The following is a 26,286-nucleotide window of genomic DNA, read 5'->3' as shown; positions in this document are numbered from 1 at the left end:
AGATCTTTTCATTCAGATATGTGATAGTGCCTGCAAACCATGTGTGTTTTAAAATGTCTTACTTTTTGTGTTCTGCCTAGTATTGGCTTAACATTTTCACTATCAAGAGACGATGCCCTCCAGTTGTACATGCATTCAATGAATTCACATATCTCTCATTCCTATCTACTATGATCCTAGCACTAAATCAGCTTGACAAACCTTGACAAATGGATGATCAAGGAGCTGGCTAGCTGTCCATCTCATCTTTGGATCACTTTCCAGGCAGTGAGAAAGGAAGTCTTTTCCTTCTGGGCTTACCCTTTCAGGGATAGGAGGCTTATGACCCATCCCCACTTTATACATGATCTGAAAGTTGTGCTCATATTCATGCCAGGGTCTCTGCAACACATAATATAATGGCTGAATGCAAGGTTTGGTAAGTGAGCCCATAGTGACAGTCTTGAAATGATCGCAGGACATTGATGACACACACCCCAAAAATTACACAAGAGGAAGAGAAAATGCTATGGGCAAGAAGTTATTAAACATTTAGACCCAATAACAAAAACATATCCCTTGCTCTAGGTCCACAAACAAATGACTGTTCCATCCCCTAAATGTCAATGTATCATAGAACTGGAAGGAGATTATTTAGTCCAGTCCCCTGCACTCATGGCAGAACTAAGTATTATCTAGACCATGCCTGACAGGTGTTTGTCTAACCTGCTCTTAAAAATCTCCAATGATGGAGATTCCACAACCTCCCTGCAACACCATGGCAGTCTTAGTCATTGGAAATAAAAACATATGCAAGTCTGCAAACCTGATTTTTCTTTGGGGGATACCAACTAATAAATGAATATCCATTTTATGCTGTTCAATGAGGATTGCACCAGCCTCTTTTATAAATGGCTGAGCCTATATTATAGAGCATTCTGAAGCAATCTGGTATGTGAAATGTTCTTACCTTGCCAGTAACCATCTCTATTACAACACAACCCAGACTCCAGATGTCTGCTGCACGGCCATGCCCTTCTCCTTTAGCTCTAGTAATTACCTCAGGTGCCATGTATGCTTTGAAACAACACATATGGTGGCGTCAATTTATACAACAGAAGGAACAGAATGTACCTAAATAAAGTGATTAAACTGAGCCATCAAATGCTTTTCAATACATCTGCAGTCAATTACCACTGGTGATTCCTTTCTGTTTTAGGATATCATTTACTGGCTTCTTGATTTCTCTGAAATAGTCCCAGGATAAATGTTTTAAGTTAACACGGCTGAAACAGTACATATTTTTCAGTTCTTTTCCTTTGCTTTAAAAAAAATTCAACACCAATGCAAAAGAACCCTATGCCATTTCCATAAGGGGTCAGAGGAAGGTACCTTCTTAAATAGAAAAAAGGGGCCACTCCTATGAATGTAGTTACACACTCTGTGCAGATGCAGTCTAGAATTCTGTAACCCAAGTCCTCCAGCTGCACTCAGTGGCCATGTCTACATCTAAAATTTTGCGCGCTGGTTGTTACAGCTGTATTAGTACAGCTGTATAGGGCCAGCGCTGCAAGTGGTGTTAGATGTGGCCACACTGCAGCGCTGTTGGGCAGCTTCAAGGGGGGTTCGGGGAACGCGAGAGCAAACCGGGAAAGGAGACCAGCTTCGCCGCGGTTTGCTCTCGCGTTCCCCGAACCACTCTGCAAACCGCAGGGAAGGAGACCTGCTTGCTCGGGGAACGCGAGAGCAAACCGGGAAAGGAGACCAGCTTCGCCATGGTTTGCTCTCGCGTTCCCCAAACCACTCTGCAAACCGCAGGGAAGGAGACCTGCTTGTTCGGGGAACGCGAGAGCAAACCGGGAAAGGAGACCAGCTTCGCCGCGGTTTGCTCTCGCGTTCCCGGAACCACCCAGCAAACCTCAGGGAAGGAGACCTGCTTGCTCGGGGTTCAGGGAACGCGAGAGCAAGCTGGGGAAGGAGACCAGTTTGATTACCAGAGGCTTCCTCAGGTATGCTGGGATACCTGCTTATTCCACGGAGGTCAAGAAAAGCGCTGGTAAGTGTCTATACTTGATTACCAGCGCTGGATCACCAGCGCTGGATCCTCTACACCCGAGACAAAACGGGAGTACGGCCAGCGCTGCAAACAGGGAGTTGCAGCGCTGGTGGTGCCCTGCAGATGTGTATACCTCCTAAGTTGCAGCGCTGTAACTCCCTCACCAGCGCTGCAACTTTCTGATGTAGACAAGCCCAGTGGGAGTTCACACACAGGACTGGGCCCATATTCAATACACTGAAATAATTGGGACTTTCACAGAGTTGCAGCTACTCACCCCTGGTCTTAATTTAGGCTATTGTATTTAGTCATAACAGGGATGCAAAAAAATCTGTGTGTCAAGAACAGAAAGTATGGCAAAGATGTTTTGATGTTTATCTAGTCAAAGAGAACAGTACAGCTATGTCCACTTTCCACTGAATATGAGTGAGTTTTCAGAAGCTATATACTACTATTGTTCCGTTTGTTGTGCTTACTTTGGGCCTTCCTCGCTATATACACTCATCAGTTAAAGTTGCCCCAGGCACTCCCTCCTCGGTAAGGTCACACCAAGCTCCACTCAAATTTGTCCCCAGCACTGTCTTGCCACAGAAGGTTTTATTAGTCAAAGCTAAACATGTTCATAACACTTCAGCACACTCGTCCTCACCTGCAGTCCCCAGAGTACTGTTCACTTCTCCAGGCATTGTCTGTGTGTTGTTCTTTAATTTTACTGAGCAACCAAAGTCTCCCAGCTTTATCAGTCCTGATGAGGTAAGGAAGATATTGGCGCCTGGGAAGTGCAAACAAAATAAAAAAAAAATTAAACTTGTTAAATTTCTGCTTAATTGAGAGGTTGGGACATCTCAGCACAGTGTGCTAAGACGAACAGCATATGGAAAGTGACAAAGGTGTTTGGCAGTACTCCAGAGACAATGCATTCTTAGCACAAACTGGCCTTTTGCTGGGCAGCTTCTGTAAACACTAAGGCTAGGCATACGGATGAAGTCCATAGAGCACGTCAGTATGATCCAAGAATTAAATTTCATGACAAAGCAAAACAGTGTCCAGGAGGCTAGGTGGCCCAGTGGGTTAAGTCATCAGTCTTACAAATGTTGGAGACCTGTGTTCTTGTGCCATTTTAGGGCACACGGAATCAGGGGAGTTTCATTCTAATCTCACCACAAAATCTGCCTGTATTGGCAGGCCCAAGACTATCAGTCAGGAATGAGATGCAGTGGTGCAGCTGTGTAGGGAAGCCCAGAATGGTCATGTCTACTCAATTTTTTATAAACATGAAAAATTCAAACGTTTTAAAAGTGTTCATTCTCTTCTGAACAATATCTTGGGTGTTGACAAGAATGAAACCACTCTCCTAGGAATTCAGGCGTCCTGGTCCATTATAAGTGCAGAATTCCTTTTGGCAAAGGAAAGAATGCTCTGCTGCTTGCACATTTCACAAAAATCACATTCACACTCTGAGCTATTTTTAGTGGGATTTTTACTGATCTAACCCTACTTTTAAAAAGCCTCTATCATGGTTAACGGATTCAAAGTTGCCCTCCATTAAGAATGTGAAGGAATTTAACACTGTAATGCTACCTCTGAAATAGTTACCAGCTTGCCAAAATGAGAGCTGCATAACTGGCCAGCTGCCAGGTGCTCTGTTAAATGAGAGCTCAAACTGGTATAATGGGTTCCCTTGCAAGTAAGGGCTAATACTTGCTCACCATGGCATCCCTTCCTGTCACCATTGGCTCAGTTCAAGTTAGCTAGATAGGACACTGCAGTATAATGGAACCCTACCATCTAAAGCAGCTGGGTCCCAATTCACCACTACGGCCAGCCTGGCTAATGGAGCTTATACCACTGCATTATCATCAGGGCCTTACCAAATTCCCAGCCATGAAAAATATGCCACGGATTGTGATATCAGGCCTTCCCCATGAAATCTAGCTTCTCCCAGGCTCCAGCTGCTAGTACCAGCAGGGCTGGGGAGGGACAGGACTTCCTCTTCCCCTGCACGACCACCCCGAGAGGGGAGGGGGAAATCATACCCACCTCCGGGTACTTCCTCCGGCTACCGGAAGCTCCACAGCACACAAGTGAAGGTGGCAATCCCATGACCCCCACCCAAGTGCTTTGTGTTCCCCCTCCTCTCTAGGATTACACCACCATGAAATTTCAGATGTAAACCTCTGAAACCATGAAACTGACTATTTTTAAAATCCTATGACCGTGAAATTGACCGAAATGGACCATGAAGTTGGTAGGGCCCTAGTGATCAGGGTTAGTGGAGTTTTGTACCACTATCCGCTAGACCACTCCTGATACAGTCCCTTTTCCATAGGCAGAGACGTTGCTTATTTGCAGGAGGTGACTACTGTGCCACTGCCCCCTTTCATGAGTGAAGATTCCCACTATGTGGAGTGGAAGAGTTCTCCAGGAGGAATCACCAATTATCTTAAATTCACTTTGCTTCATCTAAGAGCTGGAAAATGAACTTAGTGGACTGGAGAACCTGGCCCTTGGTAACCAGCATTCGTCTTCATTTCAATATCGGGCCAATCCACATACTTAGAGCAAACAAGTATAGAAGCAGCTGCACACTATGCAAGTCATGCAAAATCTTGAGTAATAGTGAGTGATCACAATGAAGCTCTCGGGTTGGTGGTGGTCTCTCAGCAGAGATGCTGAAACCTTAATGCTGTAACTTTAGTGGTGACTTTTCTTGATGGAAAATGAGTGGCACACATGGGTCAACAAAATGGCTCCCTGCAAATGGTATATCCCGGCATTGTCTCAGGTTTATCCACGCTCACTAGCCTTCTATCCACATCACACACACATATTTTTGTGCTCATCTAGGCACTATGTCCTCCCACCAGTTCCCCACTTTTGCTCTGCGTTGCACAGGGGGGCAGTGCAGGACCCTTTGTTTCCTGTACCTATCATATATTCTCCAACCTCCAGTTAGTGGATTTTTAGCTCTTCCACAAAGAAACCCAAGAAACCAGAAAGGAAATGTAAGTAGTCCTGAAAATGCTCAGTTTGTGGAAAGGCAGTGCAGTCCCATGACGTTGGGACTCTCCTGACAGCAGGTTCCTTGACAGCTATCAAAGCATTTAGAAACAAAGTTTAGATATTATTTAAGATAAAGGAGGCAGAGAAGTTATATGCTTAATAACACTAAAAGGAAAACATGAGTAGCATGTATAAATTCCATTTATAGGTTTCTTTTGATTATCAACAGAATCTATACCTGTTGGGAAAGAATGGTAACTTACCCTACAGTAACTGTGTTTTTTAGTGATGTGTCATCTACATATATTGTCCTTTGTCTGCACGTGCCCCTTGTGCTTGAGATAGCAGTTTTCTGGCCAGCTGTATCCACTGGGGCCAGGTCTCTGCCCTGAATGTTCTTGCACCATCCCCCCACCAAAGGACATTAAGGGCAGGGCAGGGCCAACCATCCCTCAGTTCCTTTGCCAATACATAATTCAGGTGTTACCATGTCCATAGTAGCACGGAAGGAGCATAGGTCATGAAAAATGTGGACAACACATCTCAAAGAATCACAGTTACTGTAAGTTACCATTTTTTTTTTTTTTTTTTTTTAGGGACTCGCCCATATGTATTCCACTTCTGATGACTCTCAGCAGTGAGCTGATGTGTAGGAGGTGGGTGCTTGAAGTCTACCCAAACAGTGACTGTAAGACAGTTCTGCCAAAACAAGCATGATGCCCCTACAAAGGAATAGTATTCTATAAATGTATGTTATTGATGCCAAGGTAGCTGCCCTTCAAATTTCAGAGATGGCTACACTTCTCAAAGAAGCCATAGATGCTGCCTGTTGTAGTAGAAAAAGAGCCTGAGATATAAGACCTTGTATCAGAGGCCTGAACTAAAGTAGTGGTCAAAACTTTGCTGATATAAAGCCAAGTCAGGCTGTGAACATGAGGCAAGCCCTGCTCACAGAATCTAGCAAGAACAGGCCTGTCAGTGCAGAAACATACATTCCTGAGAAGTGCCAGACACAACACTCAGGGAAACATATTCCAAGGGTAGTACAGTAACTCTTCACTTCCTGGTTAATGTTGTTTCATTGCTGATCAATTAGAGAACATGCTTGTTTAAAGTTGTGCAATGCTCCTTTCTAACGTTGTCTGGCAGCCGCCTGCTTTGTCCACTGCTTGCAGAAAGAGCAGCTCATTGCAGCTGGCTGGTGGAGGCTTGGAACCAAGCTGGACTGCCAGCCTCCCTATCAGCTCCTCACTCCCCTAAGTTCCCTGTGCAGCAGCTGCCCAGCAGGCCACCAATTGCCGGCAGTTCAGCTGTCCCTCCCCCCACTGCCATGTCCTGCTCCTGCCCTCTGCCTTGAAGCTGCTCCCCAACACTCCTGCTTGCTGTGCGCAGGGGGGGGAAGAGAAGAGGAGGGCTAATGTCAGAGTGTCCCCCTCCCCCATCTTCCACAGAGCAAGGGGGACACACGACAGGGCTCAGGATGGAGGGAGCTTGCTGGCAGCAGCTGCGGTCTCAGCAAGCTGATCTAATTAACAAGGCAGTATACTTAAGTGTAGGGTCAGTGTACTTAAAGAGGAAAAGCGCATCTCTCTCCTTCACACACGGTGTGTGTGTCTGTCTGCCATGCTGTCTCCCCTCCCTCCATTCCTGCTGCCTTGTAGAGTGTGAGAGCTAACCCTTGAGGGTTCTTCAGCAGTAAGGCATTCCCTGGGAAATATCCCACCCTCTGACTCCTCCACCTCAACCAAGCTTCACAATCGTGTGTGTGTGTGTGTGTGTGTGTGTGGTGAAAAAAATTTCCCTGGCACCAAACCACTTCACTTACATTAATTCTTATGGGGAAATTGGATTCGCTTAACATCGTTTTACTTGAAGTAGCATTTTTCAGGAACATAACTACAAGGTTAAGAGAGGAGTTACTGTACCAGAAAACACCAGTACCAGATTGATACAAACACATTCCCCAAAGAGAAAAAGAACACAATGACCTCTCTTAAAGATAAGCTCAGGATGACGGATAGAGGTGTTGTGATCAAATCAACATGTACACGGTAATGGGTGGTAACAACCCATGTCAGAGGGGCAATATGCAACTGGTTTGTATTGCTGTATAAAATGAAGCATCAAAGGAAGCGTTTCTGTCTGTCCTAGTGGACGGTCCCGCCACTAACTGAGCCAGTCCATTGGCACAAGCACATATGTGTCGGCAACAAACCTGAGCAAGTTCCTTCGCTGGAAACTGAGTCTGTGGATTTATTGGGCAGTTCAACAAAGTCTACTCTCTCCGCTATCTACACAGAGCTGGGGCAGCATACAGAGTGAACACACACACACACACACACGCACACATCAACACCTGTGTTCAGTCAAATGAGCTCTGACTTGACTAGGGTTGCCAACTTTATACTCACACAAAACTAAACACCTCTGGTTCTGTCCCTTGCCTTGCCCTTCCTCCAAGGCCCCACTGTCATAAACAGATAGCTAAGGGTTAATGTCTCTTTCACCTGGAGCACCTGACCAGAGGACCAATCAGGAAACCGGATTTTTTCAACTTTGAGTGGAGGGAATTGTGTGTCTGGGGTCTTTGTTTTCGGGCTGCCTGCTTTCTCTGAGCTTTGGAGAAGTAGTTCTACTTTCTAGTCTTCTGTTTCTAAGTGTAAGGACAAAGAGATCAGATAGTAAGTTATATGGTTTCTTTTCTTTGGTATTTGCATGAATATAAGTGCTGGAGTGCTTTGATTGATATTCTTTTTGAATAAGGCTGTTTATTCAATATTCTTTTAAGAAATTGCCCTGTATTGTGTCATCTTAATACAGAGAGACTATTTGTATGTATTTTTTCTTTCTTTTTTTTATATAAAGCTTTCTTTTAAGACCTGTTGGAGTTTTTCTTTACTTCAGGGAAATTGAGTCTGTACTCACCAGGGAATTGGTGGGAGGAAGAAATCAGGGGAGATCTGTGTGTGTTGAAGTGGCTAGCCTGATTTTGCATTCCCTCTGGGTGAAGAGGAAAGTACTTTTTGTTCCAGGACTGGGAACAGAGAGGGGGAGTCACTCTGTTTGGATTCACAGAGCTTGTGTCTGTGTATCTCTCCAGGAGCACCTGGAGGGGGGAAGGGAAAAAGGATTATTTCCCTTTGTTGTGAGACTCAAGGGATTTGGGTCTTGGGGTCCCCAGGGAAGGTTTTTCAGGGGGACCAGAGTGCCCCAAAACACTCTAATTTTTTGGGTGGTGGCAGCAAGTACCAGGTCCAAGCTGGTAGCTAAGCTTGGAGGTTTTCATGCTAACCCCCATATTTTGGACGCTAAGGTCCAGATCTGGGAATAAAGTTATGTCACCCACCCCTTCTCCGAGGTCTCGACCCCCACTCACTCCATCCCCCCACCCTCAGTCACTTGTTCTCCCCACCCTCACTCACTCATTCATTTTCACTGGGCTGGTTCAGGGGGTTGGGGTGCAGGAAGGGGTGTGGGCTCCACGGTGGGGCCAGAGATAAGGGGTTTGGAGCATAGGAGGGGGCTCCGGGCTGGGACAGGGGGTTGGGGTGTGGGGAGTGTGAGGATCTGGCTGGGGAAGCAGGCTCTGGGGATGAGGGGCTTGGGGTGTAGGAGGGTGCTCCAGGCTAGGGCTGAGTGGTTCGGAGTGTGGGTGAGGGATGAGGGCTGGGGCAGGGTGTGGGGGGTGCGAGGGCTCTGGCTGGGGGTGCAGGCTCTAGGGTGGGGCTAGAAGTTCAGGATGGTGCTCTGGGCTGGGATCAAAGGGAGGGGGATCAGGACTGCGGGGGGTTGGGAGAGCTCTGGCTAGGGGTGCAGGCTCTGAGGTGGTGCTAGGGATGAGGGGTTTGGGGTGAAGGAAGGTGCTCCGGGCTGGGATCGAGGGGTTCAGAGGAAGGGAGGGGGATTGGGGCGCAGGCTCCGGGTGGCGCTTACCTCAAACAGCTCCCAGAAGCAGTGGCATGTCCCCACTCCGGCTCCTATACAGAGACGTGACCAGGCGGCTCTGTGTGCTGCCCTGTCCACAGGCGCTGCCCCTGCAGCTCCCATTGGTTGTAGTCCCCAGCCAATGGGAGCTACAGAACCGGCACCTGGGGTGGGGACAGCGTGCGGAGCCCCCTGGTTGCCGCTACGCCTAGGAGCTGGAGTGGGGACATGCTGCTGCTTCCAGAAGTTGCGTGGAGCCAAGGCAGGCAGGGAGCCTGCCTTAGCCTCACTGTGCCCCCGACCAGACTTTTAAGGGCCAGAGTCCCCTTCTGACCAGGCGTTCCGGTTGAAAACCAGACACCTAGCAACCCCAGACCTGACTGGGATGGAGCCTACCCTAGGTAGCTGTTAACATAATTTAATACCATAGAAGACCTATTTAGAAAGCCTTTGGGCTTGGCCTACCCTTGACATTACCCTATCTGCAAAAGCAACAAACAGTCCAGGGGATACTCAGAATGTTTTGGTTCTATCGAGGTACAAGCAGAGGGCTCTGAGTACCTCCAAGGTGTGAAGTCTAGCTTCCCCCAGTTGGTGTGTGGTTTAGGGAAGAAAACAGGGAAGTGGTTTATCTGGTTTAGATGAAAGTCTGAGATCACGTTAGGTAAAAAAAAAAAATTTGGATGGGGTCGTCCTTGTGGAAGACAGTGTCTCTCATGACTGCCTGTTTCTCCCCTACCCTTTGAGCTGATGTGATTGCTAGTAAAAAGGCTGTTTTTACTCAAAGACGGTATCGACAGCATGATGCTAAAGTGGACCTATCAATACCCAGCTAAAACTACATTGAGATCTGAGGAAGAAGGGAGCTCCTGTACTGGAGGAAAAGCATGGATTAGGCCCTTGAGAAACCTAGCTACTGTTGAGTGTGAGAATCTCAGGTGGCCCTGGACTGTAATATGATGGGCTGAAACTGCTGCGAAGTGCACTCTGATATAAACAACAGATAATCCAGAGTTCTTGAAAAATAACAAATAGTCCAAAACACAGAGGATCAGATTCTCCAAAGGAGAGAGGTGCTGCAGCATTGCCTAAATAGAAATCTTTTGCACTTAGCTGCATACATCAGTCTTGCGCAGACGTTTCTGCTTTGTGTTACAGACAGGGCCCTGATACCATTTGTCAGCTCTCTTGGGTGTAAGTGGAATTGATTATGGTGTTTGCCAGAGATGTTGTGCTGGCTCCACAGGATCGCTCTGATTGCCTTAGCCAACCTCTCCAGCACAAAAGAGCGAAGAATTCGAGAAAGCTTATAGGACTTCACTTGTACAATCTCCACAGGGATTTCCAGAGCATTTGCCATCCTACGCGGAAAGTCCTCAAAAGCTTTTTAATTGTCAGGATAAAAGGAAGTACAGGAGCCACAGCTTCATTAGGCAATGAAGAAAAGACAGCAGCTGGGATGAGTTCTGCTATCTGTTGATGTTCATCAGATAGTGGTGGTTGCTGCTGAGGCTCAGTGTGAGGCCTTGGGGGCTGATGATGATGTTGCACAATAAGGGATCTTACTGGAGACTAACTAGGCCCTGCCCCGAGAAAAAGCTGTTGAGCAGAGTCTCCTTGTTGGGTGTAACCTCCATGGGGTCCAATATGGCCAGGGTTGGGAGCCACAGGAGGAAGGTGAAAAGGATGTGTGTGTGTGGGGGGGGGAATAACAAGAGGATTGTCTTTCTACAGATCCCCTTTGCCTGTGATAGTTAATGGGACCTATCATCTCTATCAGATGTGTATGGGTTTTAAGCAGACTAAGATCTTCGGGAGTATCCAGGACAGGCTCCTCTACCCTTCTTGTCAGTTTCAAAGGAGTGCTCCTGAGTGCTAGTGAAGTTTTTCTAGGTGTCCCTTGGTGTGCTATAAGGAGTTCCCTCATCTGTGCCCCAGAAACACTCAGTACCAATATCAATCCAGCAGTCAGTTCAGAGGGGTACCCTCACTCCAGATATTAACAGTGGTGACTCAGGAAACACTGATACCGTAAGGTCACTTGGTATTGTGAATCTCTATGCCAAGAAAGTCAGTACCCTGAGCACTGGAAACAGACAGCACTAGAGTGGGAGGTGCCAAAGAGGCTGATACGAAAAATGTTGGTTCCAGCAACAAAAGTTCCAGCATCAGTACTAAGGGCCCCATTGATGCTACTGCAGTTCCAGAAATGGATGCAGCTTGAAACTGTTCCTTGGTGACCAGAGTCCTTTATGCTGCCACAGGCCATATGCTATGCTTTGATAAGAATAAGTGAGACAACTTTAGGTGCCTCTTGTTACTCAGACCCTCGGAAGCTGATCTATGCCTGCACTCTTTTGTAGAGTGGTGCTCTCTCCCACACCTCTCAGTAGCTGATGACAAGGACCTGAGAGGAGAAACAACAGAAGAGGTCTCTTTAGAAGGAGATACATGGGAGCTAACAATGGAGCCACAGCTCACTGGAGCACTCTTAGATGAAGACTGCTCTGTCAGTGGAGGGACCTGTTTACCAGGATCAGAGGCAGGTCTCATTGACATGTCAAATAAGAAAAGTTTCAGAGGAGCTTCCCCTCAACCATCTGTGTTTGTTTTGAAAATGATCTGCAGACTGAACACTTTTCAGGAATATACCTTTTGCCCCAGACAGAAGAGGCATCTTGTATTCCCATCACTGAAGGGGATATTGTCCCTCTTGGGAGGGAGCTATTTTAGACAGGAAGATTTGGTTTCAGCCATAAGGGCTGAAACCTAGTATCAGATATAAACATGTAAAACCACACCTACTAATAATAACTGCTGTGTATGCCAAGATATGTAGCTGTATACAAATAACACTAGCTAAGTGCAAGAGATAGAGGCATTGCTTGCAGTTCCACCTGGCAGCCATGTGCAGAAAGACGGAACTGAGAGACTGTCGGCCCCACTCTGCCCTTTATGTCTTCAAGTGGTGGGGAAGGGCAGGGGGACATAAGTGCAGTTAGGGTGCCAGCATTGCTCAAAGGATACTAGTGGCCAAAATTCCAATCCAACACCAAGAGTGGAATACATACGGACAATCACTCAAAGACGAACTAGGTGTTTATTGCTAACAGAAAGATTCACCAAAAGATGCCGCCGGCTAGGCACTAGGGATCTAATGCTATGGGAATGTGCTGTAGCTCAGCCCCTCTGTTATATGATTTTCCCCCCTTCTCCATAAAAATAGAAGCATTTGATCACTTGATTTGTTTTATGGGGACCCTACTAGGACAACAGAATAGAGCCTGCTTCACTGCCCTGAGTCTGAGAACGTGTATATAACATGAGTTCGGGGGAGATGATTTACAATGTGCCATCTGGCAACCTACATAAATCCCTAACCTGATTTATCCAAGGAAATTACAGAGTAGGAGTGGTGCAAAGATGCCCCCTTTGTATAGTTGACCTTCCTGCTGTCACCTGAGCACTACCTTAACATTAAGGACTAGGGAAGTCCAAGCACTGACCGTTAACAGATACAGCTTCAACATCTGAAGCTGGAATGTTCCCAAGGAACACTCCTGTAATACTGGACATTAGGAAGCTCGGTCAGTGGAGAGCTTGTTGGATGATGCAGTGATACAGCTCCCTGAACTGCTGGATAGAAGTTCTCACTTCAGTGTTTCTCTTGGTCAAGAGGAAGACACTCTCCCTGTCAGTCTAGAAGTGCGTCCCAAGGTTAACAAAACACTGCACTGGTGCAAAAGGAATCCTGACTCTGTTCATGAGGCCCAGTTTTTGTAACAGGCCCTGGGTTTTGTCACAGCTAACCTGGTCTTTCAGGAGGGAGCAACTGTCTACTAAATACTTATCTAAACAAGGAATGACCACCATAGATATGAGGTTATGGGGAATATAGAGCTGAGTTCACACCTGGACAAAAAGCCTTGGCCAGCAGGGAGAACAGGAAAGGAAAGAATGCTAGGGGAGGGTAGTGGAGGAGAGGAGAGAGCAATTATCTCCTAAAAAATGCCAAAGCTGACTCAAGAGTGGCCTACCTGGGTGGGAGGCCTCTGGGTCATGGACAGTTCTTTCCCAACTGAGGAGCACGAGGCCAAAGGAACAAGAGCAACTGGGAATCTCCTAGACTGCTGCGATGATTCAGAACCCTGTGAGCAAGAGGGACATAGAAACCCAGCATGGTTGGGTTGCATTGCCTTGTTGTTAACTGAGCATTTACAGGGAATATTTCGTGTGAAGTTTTTTCCTTTCCTTCTCTGGTTTCTCTACCATTGCTGAGGAAAACAAGTCACACTAAATCAAAATAGAACAGCTAAACTAGGAGAATGTTTTGAAAGGAGCAGGAGACAAAAAGCCATGCTATTGATCATGTGGGAAAAGGAGTGAAACTGGAGATAGAGGGCATTTCTATGAGCACGCCAAAAAATTCTGCAGTTTTTGTAGCTCCAGCCTGTTCACTGTAAGAGATGGCTGAGAGCAAAACGTGTGTAGACCAACATGCATCTGAGAATCATTGGTTAGGTCTAATTTAAACCTATCTGTTTTCATAATTTCTCTAACATAAAACAGCAGCCGTTCACTACTATGAGGACTCCATTATCCCTTTGAAATCCTACAACCCTTCTTGCGCCCTGTGAACCACAGAGAAAATATCATGATCAAATTATCTTTTTGATACTCTTCCACTCCCAGAGAATTCCATCATTTCTTGAAAAGCCCAGAATAAAAATATACCAGATAAATTACACTTCTAACACTAGTATTACTGTAGGGACCAAATTCTGTCCCTGGATGGAGCCACAGGGCTTTAGTGAACTCAAAGAAAGCTGCATAAGTGCACCCAGGGGCAGAATTTGTCCCTAATTTTGCAACCCTGTGTGCCAACATTTCAAGCTCAATGCGTTAAATAAAAGTGAACAGCCACTAATGCAAGCTTATCAACTGTTCAGAGCCTGGGCAGGGCATATTAACATAATTACTGCTCTAGAGCAGAGAACCTGCCTTAAATTCCCACAGATGATTTAGGCAATACCTTACTTACAACACTGTAAAGCAATATTACATTAACTTTTTTTAAAAAACAATTTACCTTTAATGTCCCGATGAACTATACCATGTTCATGTAGTACATTGATAGCAATCGTGATCTGCTTCGTGTAGAGCCTAATGACATGTTCCTGAAGGCCCAGCCTTGACACCTCTTCCAGAGTGCCCTCATCACAGTACTCCATGAAGATATACATTTCTTCCTGTTGTGGGAACCAAATTAGATTTCTTTGGTGCCTGTGCTGGTATTATTTCTAATATCTTAATTTCTTTTCAAATTTTAATGTTTACCCATTGCCTCCTCCCACCTCCTTGCTATTTGTGAAACAGGGTCACAAGAACTGCCACACTGGGTCAGACGAATGGTTCACCTAGCCCAGTATCCTGTCTTCTAATAGTAGCCACTGCAAGATGCTTCAGAGGTAGTGAACAGAACAGGGCAGTTTATTGAGTGATCTCTCTCTGTCATCCAGACCCAGCTTCTAGCAGTCAAACGGTTAGGGATAGCCAGAACACAGGGCTGCATCCCTGACCATTGTGGCTAATAGCCATTGATGGATCTATCCTCCATGAACCTATCTAGTTATTTTTTAACCCAGTCATACTTTCAGTCTTTACAACATTCCCTAGCAATAAGTTCCACTGGTTGATTGCACAGTGTGTGATGAAGTACTTCCTTTTGTTTGTTTTAAACCAGCTATCTATTAATTTCATTGAGTAATCACTGGTTCTTGTGTCATGTGAAGGGGTTAATACTTCCCAGTTCAGTTTCTCCACACAAATCAAGGTTTTATAGACTGCTGTTATATCTCCCCTCTATTGCAAGCTGAACAGTGCCAGTCTTTTTTCTCTCTCCTCATATGGAAGCTGCTCCATGCCCCTAATCATTTTTGTTGTTTTTTTCCAATTCTAATATATCTTTTTGAGATGGATGACCGGAACTCCACTCAGTATTCAAGATGTGGATATACCATGGATTGATACCGTGATTATATATTTTCTGTCTTATTATCTATCCATTTCCTAATGGTTCCTAACATTCTGTTAGCTTTTTTGACTGCTGATGCACATTTAGTGGATGTTTTCAGAGAACTGTTCACAATGACTCCAAGATCTCTTTCTTGACTGGTAACAGCTACTTTAGACCTCATAATTTTGTATGTATAGTTGGGATTATGTTTTCCAGTGTGCATTACTTTGCTTTTATCAACAATGAACTTCATCTGCCATTTTGTTGCACAGTCACACAGTTTTGTAAGATCCCTTTGCAGCCTGCTTTGGAGTTAACTATCCCAAGTAAATTTGTATTATCTGCAAACTTTGCCATCTCATTGTTTACTCTTTTTCCAGATCATTTATGAATATGTTGAATGACACTGGTCCCAGGACAGATCCTTGGGGGACCCCATTACTTACCTCTCTCCACTATGAAAACTGACCATTTATTCCTACCTTTTGTTTCCTATCTTTTAACCAGTTACCAATCCATAAAAGGGCCTTCCCTCTTTTCCCATGACAGCTTATTTTGCTTAAGAGCCTTTGGTGAGGGACCTTGTCAAAAGCTTTCTGAAAATCTAAGTACATTATATCCACTGGATTCCCGTGGTCCACATGCTTGTTGACCCCCTCAGAGTATTCTAGTAGATTGGTGAGGCATGATTTCCCTTTACAAAAGCTCTGTTGACTCTTCCCCAACATATTGTGTTCATCTATGTGTCTGATAATTCTATTCTATAGTTTGTCTGGTACTGAAAGTGGGTTTACTGGCCTGATCACCTTTGAAGACTTTTTCAACAATCTGTATCCTATTAGCTATCCTCTGGTCACCTGGTACAGAGGCTGACTTAAGCAAGAGTTTACATACCACAGTTAGTAGTTCTGCCATTTCATATTTGAGTTCCTCCAGAATTCTTGGGTGAATACCATATCATCCTGTGACTTATTACTGTTTAATTTATTCCAAACCCTCCTCTACTAACATCTGAATCTGAGACAGTTCCTCAGAATTGTCACATAAAAAGAATGGCTCAGATGTGGGCATCTGCCTCACATCCTCTGCAGTGAAGACTGATGCAAAGAATTTATTTAGCTTCTCTGCAATGGCCCCGTCTTCCTTGGGTATGTCTACAATGCAATTAGACTCGGGCTTGCGGGGCTTGGGCAATTGTTTAATTGCAGTGTTGACTTTTGGGGCTCTGGCAGTAGCCACGGCTCTAGAATCCTGAGAGGTGGGAGTGTCCCAAGCCTGGAATTCTACAGTGCAATTAAACAGCCCTGCAGCCCGAGCAGGCTGGCAACGGCTAGCACAGGTTTTTATCTGCAGTATAGACATACCTCCTTGAGTGCTTTTTTAGCACCTACCTCATCCAGTGGCCGCACTGATTGTTTGGTAGGCTTCCTGTTTCTGATGTGCTTACATTTTTTGCTGTTAGTTTTTGTGTCTTTTGCTAGCTGCTCTTCAAATTCTTGTTTGGCCTGCTTAATTATACTTTTATACTTGACTTGCCAGAATTTACGCTCTTTCTATTTTTTGTCAGTAGGATTTAACTTTCAATTTTTAAAGGATGCCTTCTACTCTGTTGTTTAGATATGGTCCTGTTTTTCCTAATTTGGGGTATATACACACACACAGAGAGAGAGAGAGAGAGAGATTGAGCCTTTATATGATGTTTTTAAAAAGTTCCCATGCAGCTTGCAGGCATTTCACTCTAATGATTGTTCCTTTTAATTTCCATTTTACTAGCTTCCTCATTTTTGTGTTGAGTTCCCCCTTTTGAAATTAAGTGCACTGTGGTGGATTTCTTTGGCATCCCCCCACTCCAACAATATTAACTTTACTTACGTTATTGTCACTATTATCAAGTGGTTCGCTCTATCACCTCCTGAACCAGATTCTGTGCACCACTTAGGACTAAATCAAGACCGCCTCTCCTCTTGTGGGTTCCAGGACTAGCTGCCCCAAGAAGTCTTAATGGTGTCTAGAAATGTTATCTCTGCATCCCATCCTGAGATGACATTCACCCAAGTTCAATACGAGAACAATTGAAAATCCCCCCTTTATTATGGGTTTTCTATTTGGTAGCCTCTCTAATCTCCCCCAGATATTTCACAATCACTGTCACCATCCTGGTCAGGTGGTTGGTAGGATATTGCTGCTACTATACTCTTACTGTTCAAACATGGAATTTCTATCCACAGAGATTCTGTGGTACTGTTTGTTTCATTAAAGATTTTTATTATATGTGGCTTTATGCTTTCTTTAACCTAGAGTGCCACTCCCCCACCAATGCAACCTATTCTGTCATTCCTATGTATTTTATACTCTGGTATTACTGGCTAACATAGATTATCATTGTTCCACTAAGTTTATGGGATGCCTGTCATATCAGTATCCTCCTTCAATAGCAGGCACTCAACTTCACACCATCTTAGTATTTACACCTCTTATATTTGTATATAAGCACTTAGAAAAATTTGTCAATATTGTCTGCCTTCATGTGATGTAACTGAATGGGACTCTCATTTCACTGTTTCTCTCCAGTTCCTACCTGTACTTCTTCAACTTCTAGTCACTCCTCTTCAGAACATAGGAGTATCCCCTTTAATAAATCCTCCCCTAAGGGATAGGTCTGTCTGAATCATGTGCTCCTCTGCATCTGATGGCTTTCCTCAGCCCTTAGTTTAAAAACTCCTCTACACCTTTTTAATTTTATATGCCAGCAATATGATTTCTGTTCTGGTTTAGGAGGAATCCATCCTTGCTGCATAGGCTCCTCCTTTCCCAAAAGGTTTCCCAGTTGCTAATAAACCTAAATTCCTCCTCCAAACAACATTGTCTCATCCATGCATTGAGACCTTGCAGTTTGCTTGTCTAACTGGCCCTGCGCATGGAACTGGAAGCATTTCAGAGAATGTTACCATGGAGGTCCTGGACTTTAATCACTTACGTAGCAGCTTAAAATTTGGCCTCCAGGATCTCTCTACCTTTCCCTATGTCACTGGTACCTTCATGTACGGTGCCCACCAGCTCCTCCCCAGCTCTGCACATAGGTCTATCTAGATTTCTTTAGAGGTCCACAGCCTTCGCACCTGGCAGGCAATGTGCCATGCAGTCTCCTGGTCATCACAAACCCAGCTATCTTCATTTCTAAAAATCAAAAAGACGGTTACTCCCTTTGTAATTGTTGTTTTCAAGATGTGTTGCTCATATCCATTCCAGTTAGGTGCATGTGTGCCACGTGCACGTTCATTGGAAGATTTTTACCCTAGCAACACTCGGTGGGTTGGTTGGGCACGCCTGGAGTGGCCACCGCTATGGCGCCAGATATATACCCCTGCCGACCCAACCGCCCCTCAGTTCCTTCTTGCCGGATACTCCGACAGTGGGGAAGGAGGGCGAGTTTGGAACGGATATGAGCAACACATCTCGAAGAAACAACAGTTACAAAGGTGAGTAACCATCTTTTCTTCTTCGACGTGCTTGCTCATATCCATTCCCAATTAGGGGATTCCCAAGCCTTACCTAGGCGGTGGGGTCGGAGTGAGATGGTTGCAGAATGCAAAACTGCTGAGCCAAAGGCTGCATCATCTCTGGACTGTTTGAACCAAGCATAATGTGAAGCAAAGGTGTGGACCGAGGACCAGGTAGCTGCGCGACATATCTCCTGGATAGGTACACGAGCCAGGAAGGCGGCAGATAAAGCCTTATCCCTGGTAGAATGCGCGGTGATGTGGCTTAGGGAAATATGAGCCAAATCATAACAAGTGCGGATGCATGCCGTCACCCAAGATGAGATCCTCTGAGAGGAAACAGGTAGGCCTTTTCATTTGGTCTGCTACCGCGACAAAGAGTTGGGAGGGTTTACAAAAGGGTTTTGTCGCTCAATATAAAATGTGAGCGCTCTACCGGACGTCCAGGGAGTGCAATCGTTGCTCCCGTCGCGTTGAGTGTGGCTTCGGGAAGAAGACCAGGAGAAAGAGTCCTGGTTACATGAAAGGCCGAAACCACCTTAGGGAGGAATGCCGGGTGTGGTCGCACTGCACCTTGTCTTTGTGGAACACAGTGTACGGCGGATCCACCGTAAGAGCCCTAAGCTCGGAGACTCGTCTGGCCGATGTAATGGCTACGAGGAAAGCTGTCTTCCAAGACAGGTATAGTAGCGAGCAGGTTGCTAACGGCTCAAACGGTGGGAGACATAAGTCTGGTTAAAACCAGGTTGAGGTCCCAGGTCAGGGCTGGGCGGCGTACTTGGGGGTATAAGCGCTGCAAGCCCTTGAGGAACCTCGAAACAATAGGGTGTGAGAACACGGAACGGCCACCTTCGCCTGGGTGGAAGGTAGAGATGGCTGCCAAGTGTACCCTCAGTGATGATACTGCTAGGCTCTCCTGTTTGAGAGGACCAGTAGTCGTCCACAAACAGAGGGGATCGAGACCTCAGTGGGAGTAAGATTAAGCGTTTCGCACCAGCGGAGAAATGCTTCCACTTGGCCAGATACGTTGACCGGGGTGGAAGGGTTTCCTGCTACCCAGAAGAACTTGTCGTACTGATGCAGAGCAACATAACTCTGACTGGTTTAGCCACGCAGCAGCCATGCCGTGAGTGAAGGGCCTGCAGGTCCAGGTGGCGAAGTCTGCCGTGGTCCTGAGTTATGAGGTCTGGGTGGAGTGGCAGGGGTAATTGGGTTGGCTATTGACAGGTCAAGAAACATGGTGTACCATTGCTGCCTGGGCCACGCTGGAGCAATCATGATGATGCGCGCTCTATCCCTGCGGAGTTTCAGCAGGACCTTGTGAACCAGTGGTAATGGTGGGTAGGCATGAAGGAGCTGGCTCTTCCACAGCATCAGGAAAGCGTCCGAGATCGATCCCGGGGAGAGACCTTGGAAGGAGCAGAACATCTGGCATTTCCTGTTCTTGCGGGAAGCGAACAGGTCTATGCGGGGGAAATCCCAGTTCTGGAAAACGGAATGAATAACGTCCGGGTGGATCAACCACTCGTGAGACAGGAAAGACCTGCTAAGTCGATCCGCCAGAGTGTTCTGAACGCCTGGAGAAAGGCGCTACCAGATCTATCAAGTGGGCTATGTAAAAGTCCCAGAGTTGGATGGCCTCCTGATAAAGGGGGGAGGATCGTGTCCCTCCCTGTTTGTTTATGTAGTACATGGTTGTTGTGTTGTCTGTAAACACTGAGACACAAAGGCCTTGCAACTGTTGCTGGAACCGCCTGGCACGCCAGGCGGACTGCTCTCAGTTCTCGGACATTTATGTGTAATGCCAGCTCCTGATATGACCAAAGGCCTTGAGTACAAAGGTGGACCGAGGTGAGCACCCCAGCCGAGAGATGACGCGTTCGTCGTCAGGGACATTGAGGGTTGGGGCGGATGGAACTGCATCCCTGCACACACCAGGAAGGGAGTTAGTCACATTCTAGGGAGCCTAGGGTGCTCGGGGGAATGGTGATATCATGTCTATTGGGTCCCTGCCTGGTGGTATACCGAGTTGAGCCAAACTTGGAGAGGAAGGAGGTGGAGCCTGGCGTGTTTGGTTACAAAACGTGCAGGCAGCCACGTGACCCAGGAGACCGAGAGCTGAGGTCGAGCTGAGGTTGTCAGGAAATTCTGTAGACCTCAGATGATTGTTGCCATCGCCTGAAAACCGCAGCTGTGGTAGAGGCTCTGGCTATATTGGAGTCCAGGATAGCTCCTATGAAGTCTAACTTCTGCGTGGGAACCAGAGTGGATTTTTCGAAATTGATCATCAGGCCTAGATGTGTGAATAGGTCCTTGACAATGCCCACATGCTGAGTGACTTGTGTCTCGGAGGCCCCTTGGATGAGCCAATCATCCAGATACGGAAAAATGTGTATCCAACATCAACGGAGGTAGGCGGTGGGACTATGCCATACACTTTGTAAATATCCTTGGGGCTGCAGGAAGGCCAAACAGCTGGACCGTAAACTGGAAACGCTGACGGTTGGCTACAAAGTGGCAGTATCTCCTGTGTGGAGGAAAAATGGCGATGTGAAAGTACGCATCCTTCATATCGAGGGCGGCATACCAGTCTCCAGGATCCAAGGACGGGATAATGGTGCCCAGGGATACCATGCGGCACTTCAACTTTATCATAAACTGGTTGAGTCCTCGCAGGTCTAGGATAGATCTGAGACCTCCCTTCGACTTGGGGATTAGGAAATAACAGGTGTAAAACACCTTGCGCCTTTCGTCCATTGGTACTTCCTTTATAGCTCCCATGGCGAGGAGTGTTCGCACCTCTTGTAAGAGGAATTGCTCGTGAGAGGGGTCTGAAAAGGGACAGGGTTGGAGGGTGGAAGGGCAGGTTTGAAATAAATTGGAGGTGGCACCCATACTCCACCGTGTGTAGGACCCAGCGATCTGAAGTTAACTGGGACCACGACAGAGGAAGTAGGAAAGATGGTTGGAGAAGGGAGGAGAGGGGATCCTGGCCTGTAAATGGTATGCCGCCCTTGGGCGCACCTCAAAAGTTCATCCTTTAGTCCCGGTGGTGGTTTCAAGGTTTGATTTTGGCCTCCTTGGGGTCATGATGGTGTCTGTGACCACCTCGGGCCGCACCGCCTGCCAAGTCCTGTTTTTGTCCAGGCGCAGAGTATGGGGCGGTGAGGCTGGGGATGGAAAGGCCTGCATTGGGTCACCGGCGTATGCATGCCAAGAGAGCGCATTATGACCATGTGTTCCTTCAGGCTTTGCAGCCTGGTGTCAGTCTTATCCAAGAAGAGGCTTTTACCATCAAATGCAAGTCCTGAATGGTATACTACAGCTCCGGTGGGAGGTTTGAAACCTGGAGCCATGAGATACGCCTCATGGCAACACCCGAGGCCACAGCCCTGGCTGCTGGGTCTGCTCCATCCAACGAGGCCTGGAGGGAAGTTCTGGACACCTTTTTCCCTTCCTCCAAGAGGGCAGCGAACTTTTGCCGGGAGTCTTGAGGGAGAAGCTCCGTAAACTTACCCACCGCTACCCAGGTGTTATAATTATAGCGGCTAAGCAAGGCTTGTTGATTTGCCACCTGGAGCTGTAGGGCACCTGTCCAGTACATTTTGTGGCCGAGTAAGTCCATTCACCTAGCCTCCTTCGATTTTGGGGCTGGCGCCTGCTGGCCATGGCGTTCCCTCTCATTAACAGACTGGACGACTAACGAGCAGGGAGATGGATGGATATACAAGTACTCATACCCTTTAGAGGGCACCATATATTTATGCTCGACTCTCCTGGCCGCAGGAGGGATAGAGGCTGGAGACTGCCATACAGTATCGGCATTGGCCTGGATGGTCCAAATAAATGGTAGGGCCACTCTTGTGGGGGCATCCACCGATAGAATGTCCACTACCGGGTCCCCTACCTCCGGGACCTCCTCCACCTGGAGGTTCATATTGAGTGCTACCCTCCTTAGGAGGTTCTGATGGGCTCTCAGGTCAACTGGAGGAGGGCCAGAGGAGGATGTTCCTGCCACCGCCTCATCTGGAGAAGAGGAAGAGGAGATGCTGGTGACGAGCGGGTCCTGTGTGGCCTCTTGCTCTTGGGCGACCTCCTGCTCCAGTGGAACCTGGGAGTCCGGTGGGTGAACTGGGGCTTCCTCCATAGCAGTCGGAGGGGGACGGCTAACCATCGCCTCTGGCACTCAGATGGGACAGAGCGGGACGGAACTACTGGTACACCTTGAGCCTGGTGGTACGCCCAAGGTGTCCAGAAAGATCACTGATGGGGTCCTTGGTCCTGGCCCTGGGTCTCTTGGAAGACTCTGGTGGGCACATCAGAATCGCGGTCCTGTGCATAAGAGCTGTTCACGTGGGATGACACTGATGTGTGTCTGGATGGCCATGGAGGGGCTGAAAAGCCCTAAGTCTCTGTCCTCTAGTGGAACTTGCTCTACTCGGTACCGGGAATGAGATCGGGACCTGCGACTGGAGCGGTGCTGGGAGGTCGACCGAGATCTTGAGGCTCGACGTTGGGAGCGGCTACGGGAGTCACGGTGCCTGGAGCGGTGCTGGGAGCTGGAACAGTGCCAAGAGTAGCGGGCTGGCAAATGGGATACTGAAACTGTGCTGCGAGTGCGACCAGTACCGAGAAGGAGAACGGTGCTGGGACTGCGAGCAGCGTCGGGAGCGGGAGCGCCGACGGGACCTAGAACGTCTGCGGACCGTGATTGTGAACGGTGCCGCTCTGCTGTGCCGACACTGGATGGTCTTATCAAGGCAGGCTTGCCGACAGACTGTATTACCTGCACCGGCGGTGACGGGGGGTTTAGGCCGCATCGACCTCTGTCATGGCAATCAGATCCCTCACCATTGACTCATAGACTCATAGGTCAGAAGGACCCAATATGATCATCTAGTCTGACCTCCTGCACAAGGCAGGCCACAGAACCCTACACCATCCACTTTTATACAACCCCTAATCCAGGGACGAGTTATTGAAATCCTCAAAACTGGTTTGAAGACCTCAAACTGCAGAGAATCCACCAGCAAGTGACCCATGCCCCACGCTGCAGAGGAAGGCGAAAAACCTCCAGGGCCCCTACCAATCCGCCCTGGAGGAAAATTCCTTCCCGATCCCAAATATGGCGATCAGCTAAACCCTGAGCATGTGGGCAAGACTAACCAGCCAGCACCCAAGAAGGAGTTCTCTGCAGTAACTCAGTTCCCATCCATCCAACATCTCCCCACACACAAATGAGCAGACTTATCTGGTGATAATCCAAGATCAATTGCCCAAATTAAACTATCCTATCATAACATCCCCTCCATATATTTATCAAGCTTAGTCTTATAGCCAGGTAAGTCTTTTGCCCCCACTACTTCCCTCGGAAGGCTGTTCCAAAACTTCACTCCCCTAATGGTTAGAAACCTAAGTCTAATTTCAAGTCTAAACTTCCTAATATCCAGTTTGTACCCATTCGTCTTCGTGCCTACATTAGAACTAAACTTAAATAATTCCTCTCCCTCCCTAACGTTAACGCCCCTGATATATTTATATAGAACAAGCATATCCCCCCGCAGCCTTCTTTTGGCCAGGCTAAACAAGCCAAGCTCTTTGAGTCTCCTTTCATAAGGCAGGGTTTTTCCATCCTCGGATCATCCTATTTAGCCCATCTCTGGACCTGTTCCAGTTTGAATTCATCCTTTTTGAACATGGGACACCAGAACTGCCACACAATATTCCAGATGGGGTCTCACCAGCGCCTTATATAACGGTACTAACACCTCCTTATCCCTGCTGGAAATACCTCGCCTAATGCATCCTAAAATCGCATTTGCTTTTTTTAACAGCCATATCACATTGGCGGCTCATAGTCATCCTGCTATCGACCAATACCCCAAGGTCCTTCTCCTCCTCCGTCGCTTCCAACTGATGCGCCCCCAACGTATATCTAAATTCTTATTATTAATCCTAATGCATGACTTTGCACCTTTTCACTATTGTATTTCATCCTATTACTCTTACTCCAGTTTACAAGGTGGTCCAGATCTTCCTGAATAGTATCCCTGTCCTTCTCCGTGTTAGCAATACCCCCCAACTTTGTCAAGTATCAGAGGGTAGCCGTGTTAGTCTGGATCTGTAAAAGCAGCAAAGAATCCTGTGGCACCTTATAGACTAACAGACGTTTTGGAGCATGAGCTTTCGTGGGTGAATACCCACTTCCTCAGATGCATGTAATGGAAATATCCAGGGGCAGGTATATATATGTGTGCTAGCAAGCAAGCTAGAGATAACGAGGTCAGTTCATCAGGGAGGATGAGGCCCTGTTCTAGCAGTAGAGGTGTGAAAACCAAGAGAGGAGAAACTGGTTCTGTAATTGGCAAGCCATTCACAGTCTTTGTTCAATCCCGAGCTGATGGTGTGTGTCATCTGCAAACTTTATTAGGCACATTCCCGCTCTTTGTGCCAAGGTCAGTAATAAAAAGGTTAAATAAGATCGGTCCCAAAACCGACCCTTGAGGGATTCCACTAGTAACCTCCTTCCAGCCTGACAGTTCACCCTTCAATACGACCCGCTGGAGTCTCCCCTTTAAGCAGTTCCTTATCCACCTTACAACTTTCATATTCATCCCATCTTTTCCAATTTAACTAATAGTTCCCCATGCGGAACCGTGTCAAACGCCTTACTGAATCGAGGTAAATTAGATCTACCGCATTTCCTTTATCTAAGTAATCCGTCACCTTCTCAAAGAAGGAGATCAGATTGGTTTGGCATGATCTGCCTTTAGTAATCCATGTTGCAATTCGTCCCAATTACCATTGACCTCTACGTCCTTGACTAATTTCTCCCTTAAAATTTTTTCCAAGACCTTACATACTACAGACGTCAAGCTAACAGGCCTATAATTACCCGGATCACTTTTATTCCCTTTCTTAAAAATAGGGACTACTTTAGCAATCCTCCAGCGTACGGCACAACCCCCGAGTTATCGACTGCTTAAAAATTATCGCTAATGGGTTCGCAATTCACATGCCAGTTCCTTTAATATCCTCGGATGGAGATTGTCCGGGCCCTCCGATTTTGTCCCATCAAGCTGTTCAAGTTTGGCCTCTACCTCAGTTGTGGTAATATCCACATCCATATCCACATTCTCACTTATCATCCCTCCATCATCGCTAAACTCCTCACTAGTCTTATTAAAAACTGAGGCAAAGTACTTATTTAGATATTTGGCCATGCTAGGTTGTCCTTTATCTCCATTCCATCCTCAGTGTATAGCGGCCCCACTTCTTCTTTCTTTGTTTTCTTCTTGTTTATGTGCTGTAGAACCTTTTACTATTGGTTTTGATTCCCTTTGCAAGGTCCAGATCAATGCGGCTTTTAGCCTTCCTCACTTCATCCCTACATGTTCTGAGCTCACCAAGGTAGCTTCCCTTGCTAATTCCGCCTTTCTTCCACTCCCTGTAAGCTTTCGCTTTCTCCTAATCCCCTCTCTGAGTTGCTTGCTCATCCAGCTTGGCCTACAACTCCTGCCCATGTTTTTTTCCCCTTTCTTGGGATGCAGGCTTCCGACCAATTTCCACAGCTGCGACAAAGTAATTCCAGGCCTCCTCCGCATTTAAATCCGCAAGTTCCTCCGTCCAATCCCTTCCATAACTAATTTCCTTAGCTCTTTAAATTAGCCCTCGAGAAATCGAAAACTCTAATCCGAGATCTACATTTGTTTATCCTTCCATCTAGTTTGAACTGAATCAGCTCATGATCACTCGAACCAAGGTTATCCCCTACCACCATTTCTTCTACGAGGTCCTCACTGCTCACG

At 46.8% G+C, this 26,286-nt stretch overlaps 1 protein-coding gene across 1 annotated transcript in view; it reads right to left on the bottom strand.

Annotated features, from left to right (window-relative positions):
• Positions 1 to 26,286, bottom strand: part of MAP3K4 (mitogen-activated protein kinase kinase kinase 4) — a 151,962-nt gene that overhangs the window by 1,620 nt on the left and 124,056 nt on the right. The window contains 4 exon segments of the mRNA XM_030556695.1: positions 202 to 381; positions 950 to 1,056; positions 2,685 to 2,807; positions 14,052 to 14,211. Of these exon segments, the coding sequence (XP_030412555.1) occupies positions 202 to 381; positions 950 to 1,056; positions 2,685 to 2,807; positions 14,052 to 14,211 (570 nt within the window).

The sequence above is a fragment of the Gopherus evgoodei genome, chromosome 3 (genome assembly GCF_007399415.2).
Source record: "Gopherus evgoodei ecotype Sinaloan lineage chromosome 3, rGopEvg1_v1.p, whole genome shotgun sequence".
Classification (NCBI taxonomy): Eukaryota; Metazoa; Chordata; order Testudines; family Testudinidae; genus Gopherus; species Gopherus evgoodei.
This window is presented reverse-complemented; position numbering and strand designations above follow the sequence as displayed.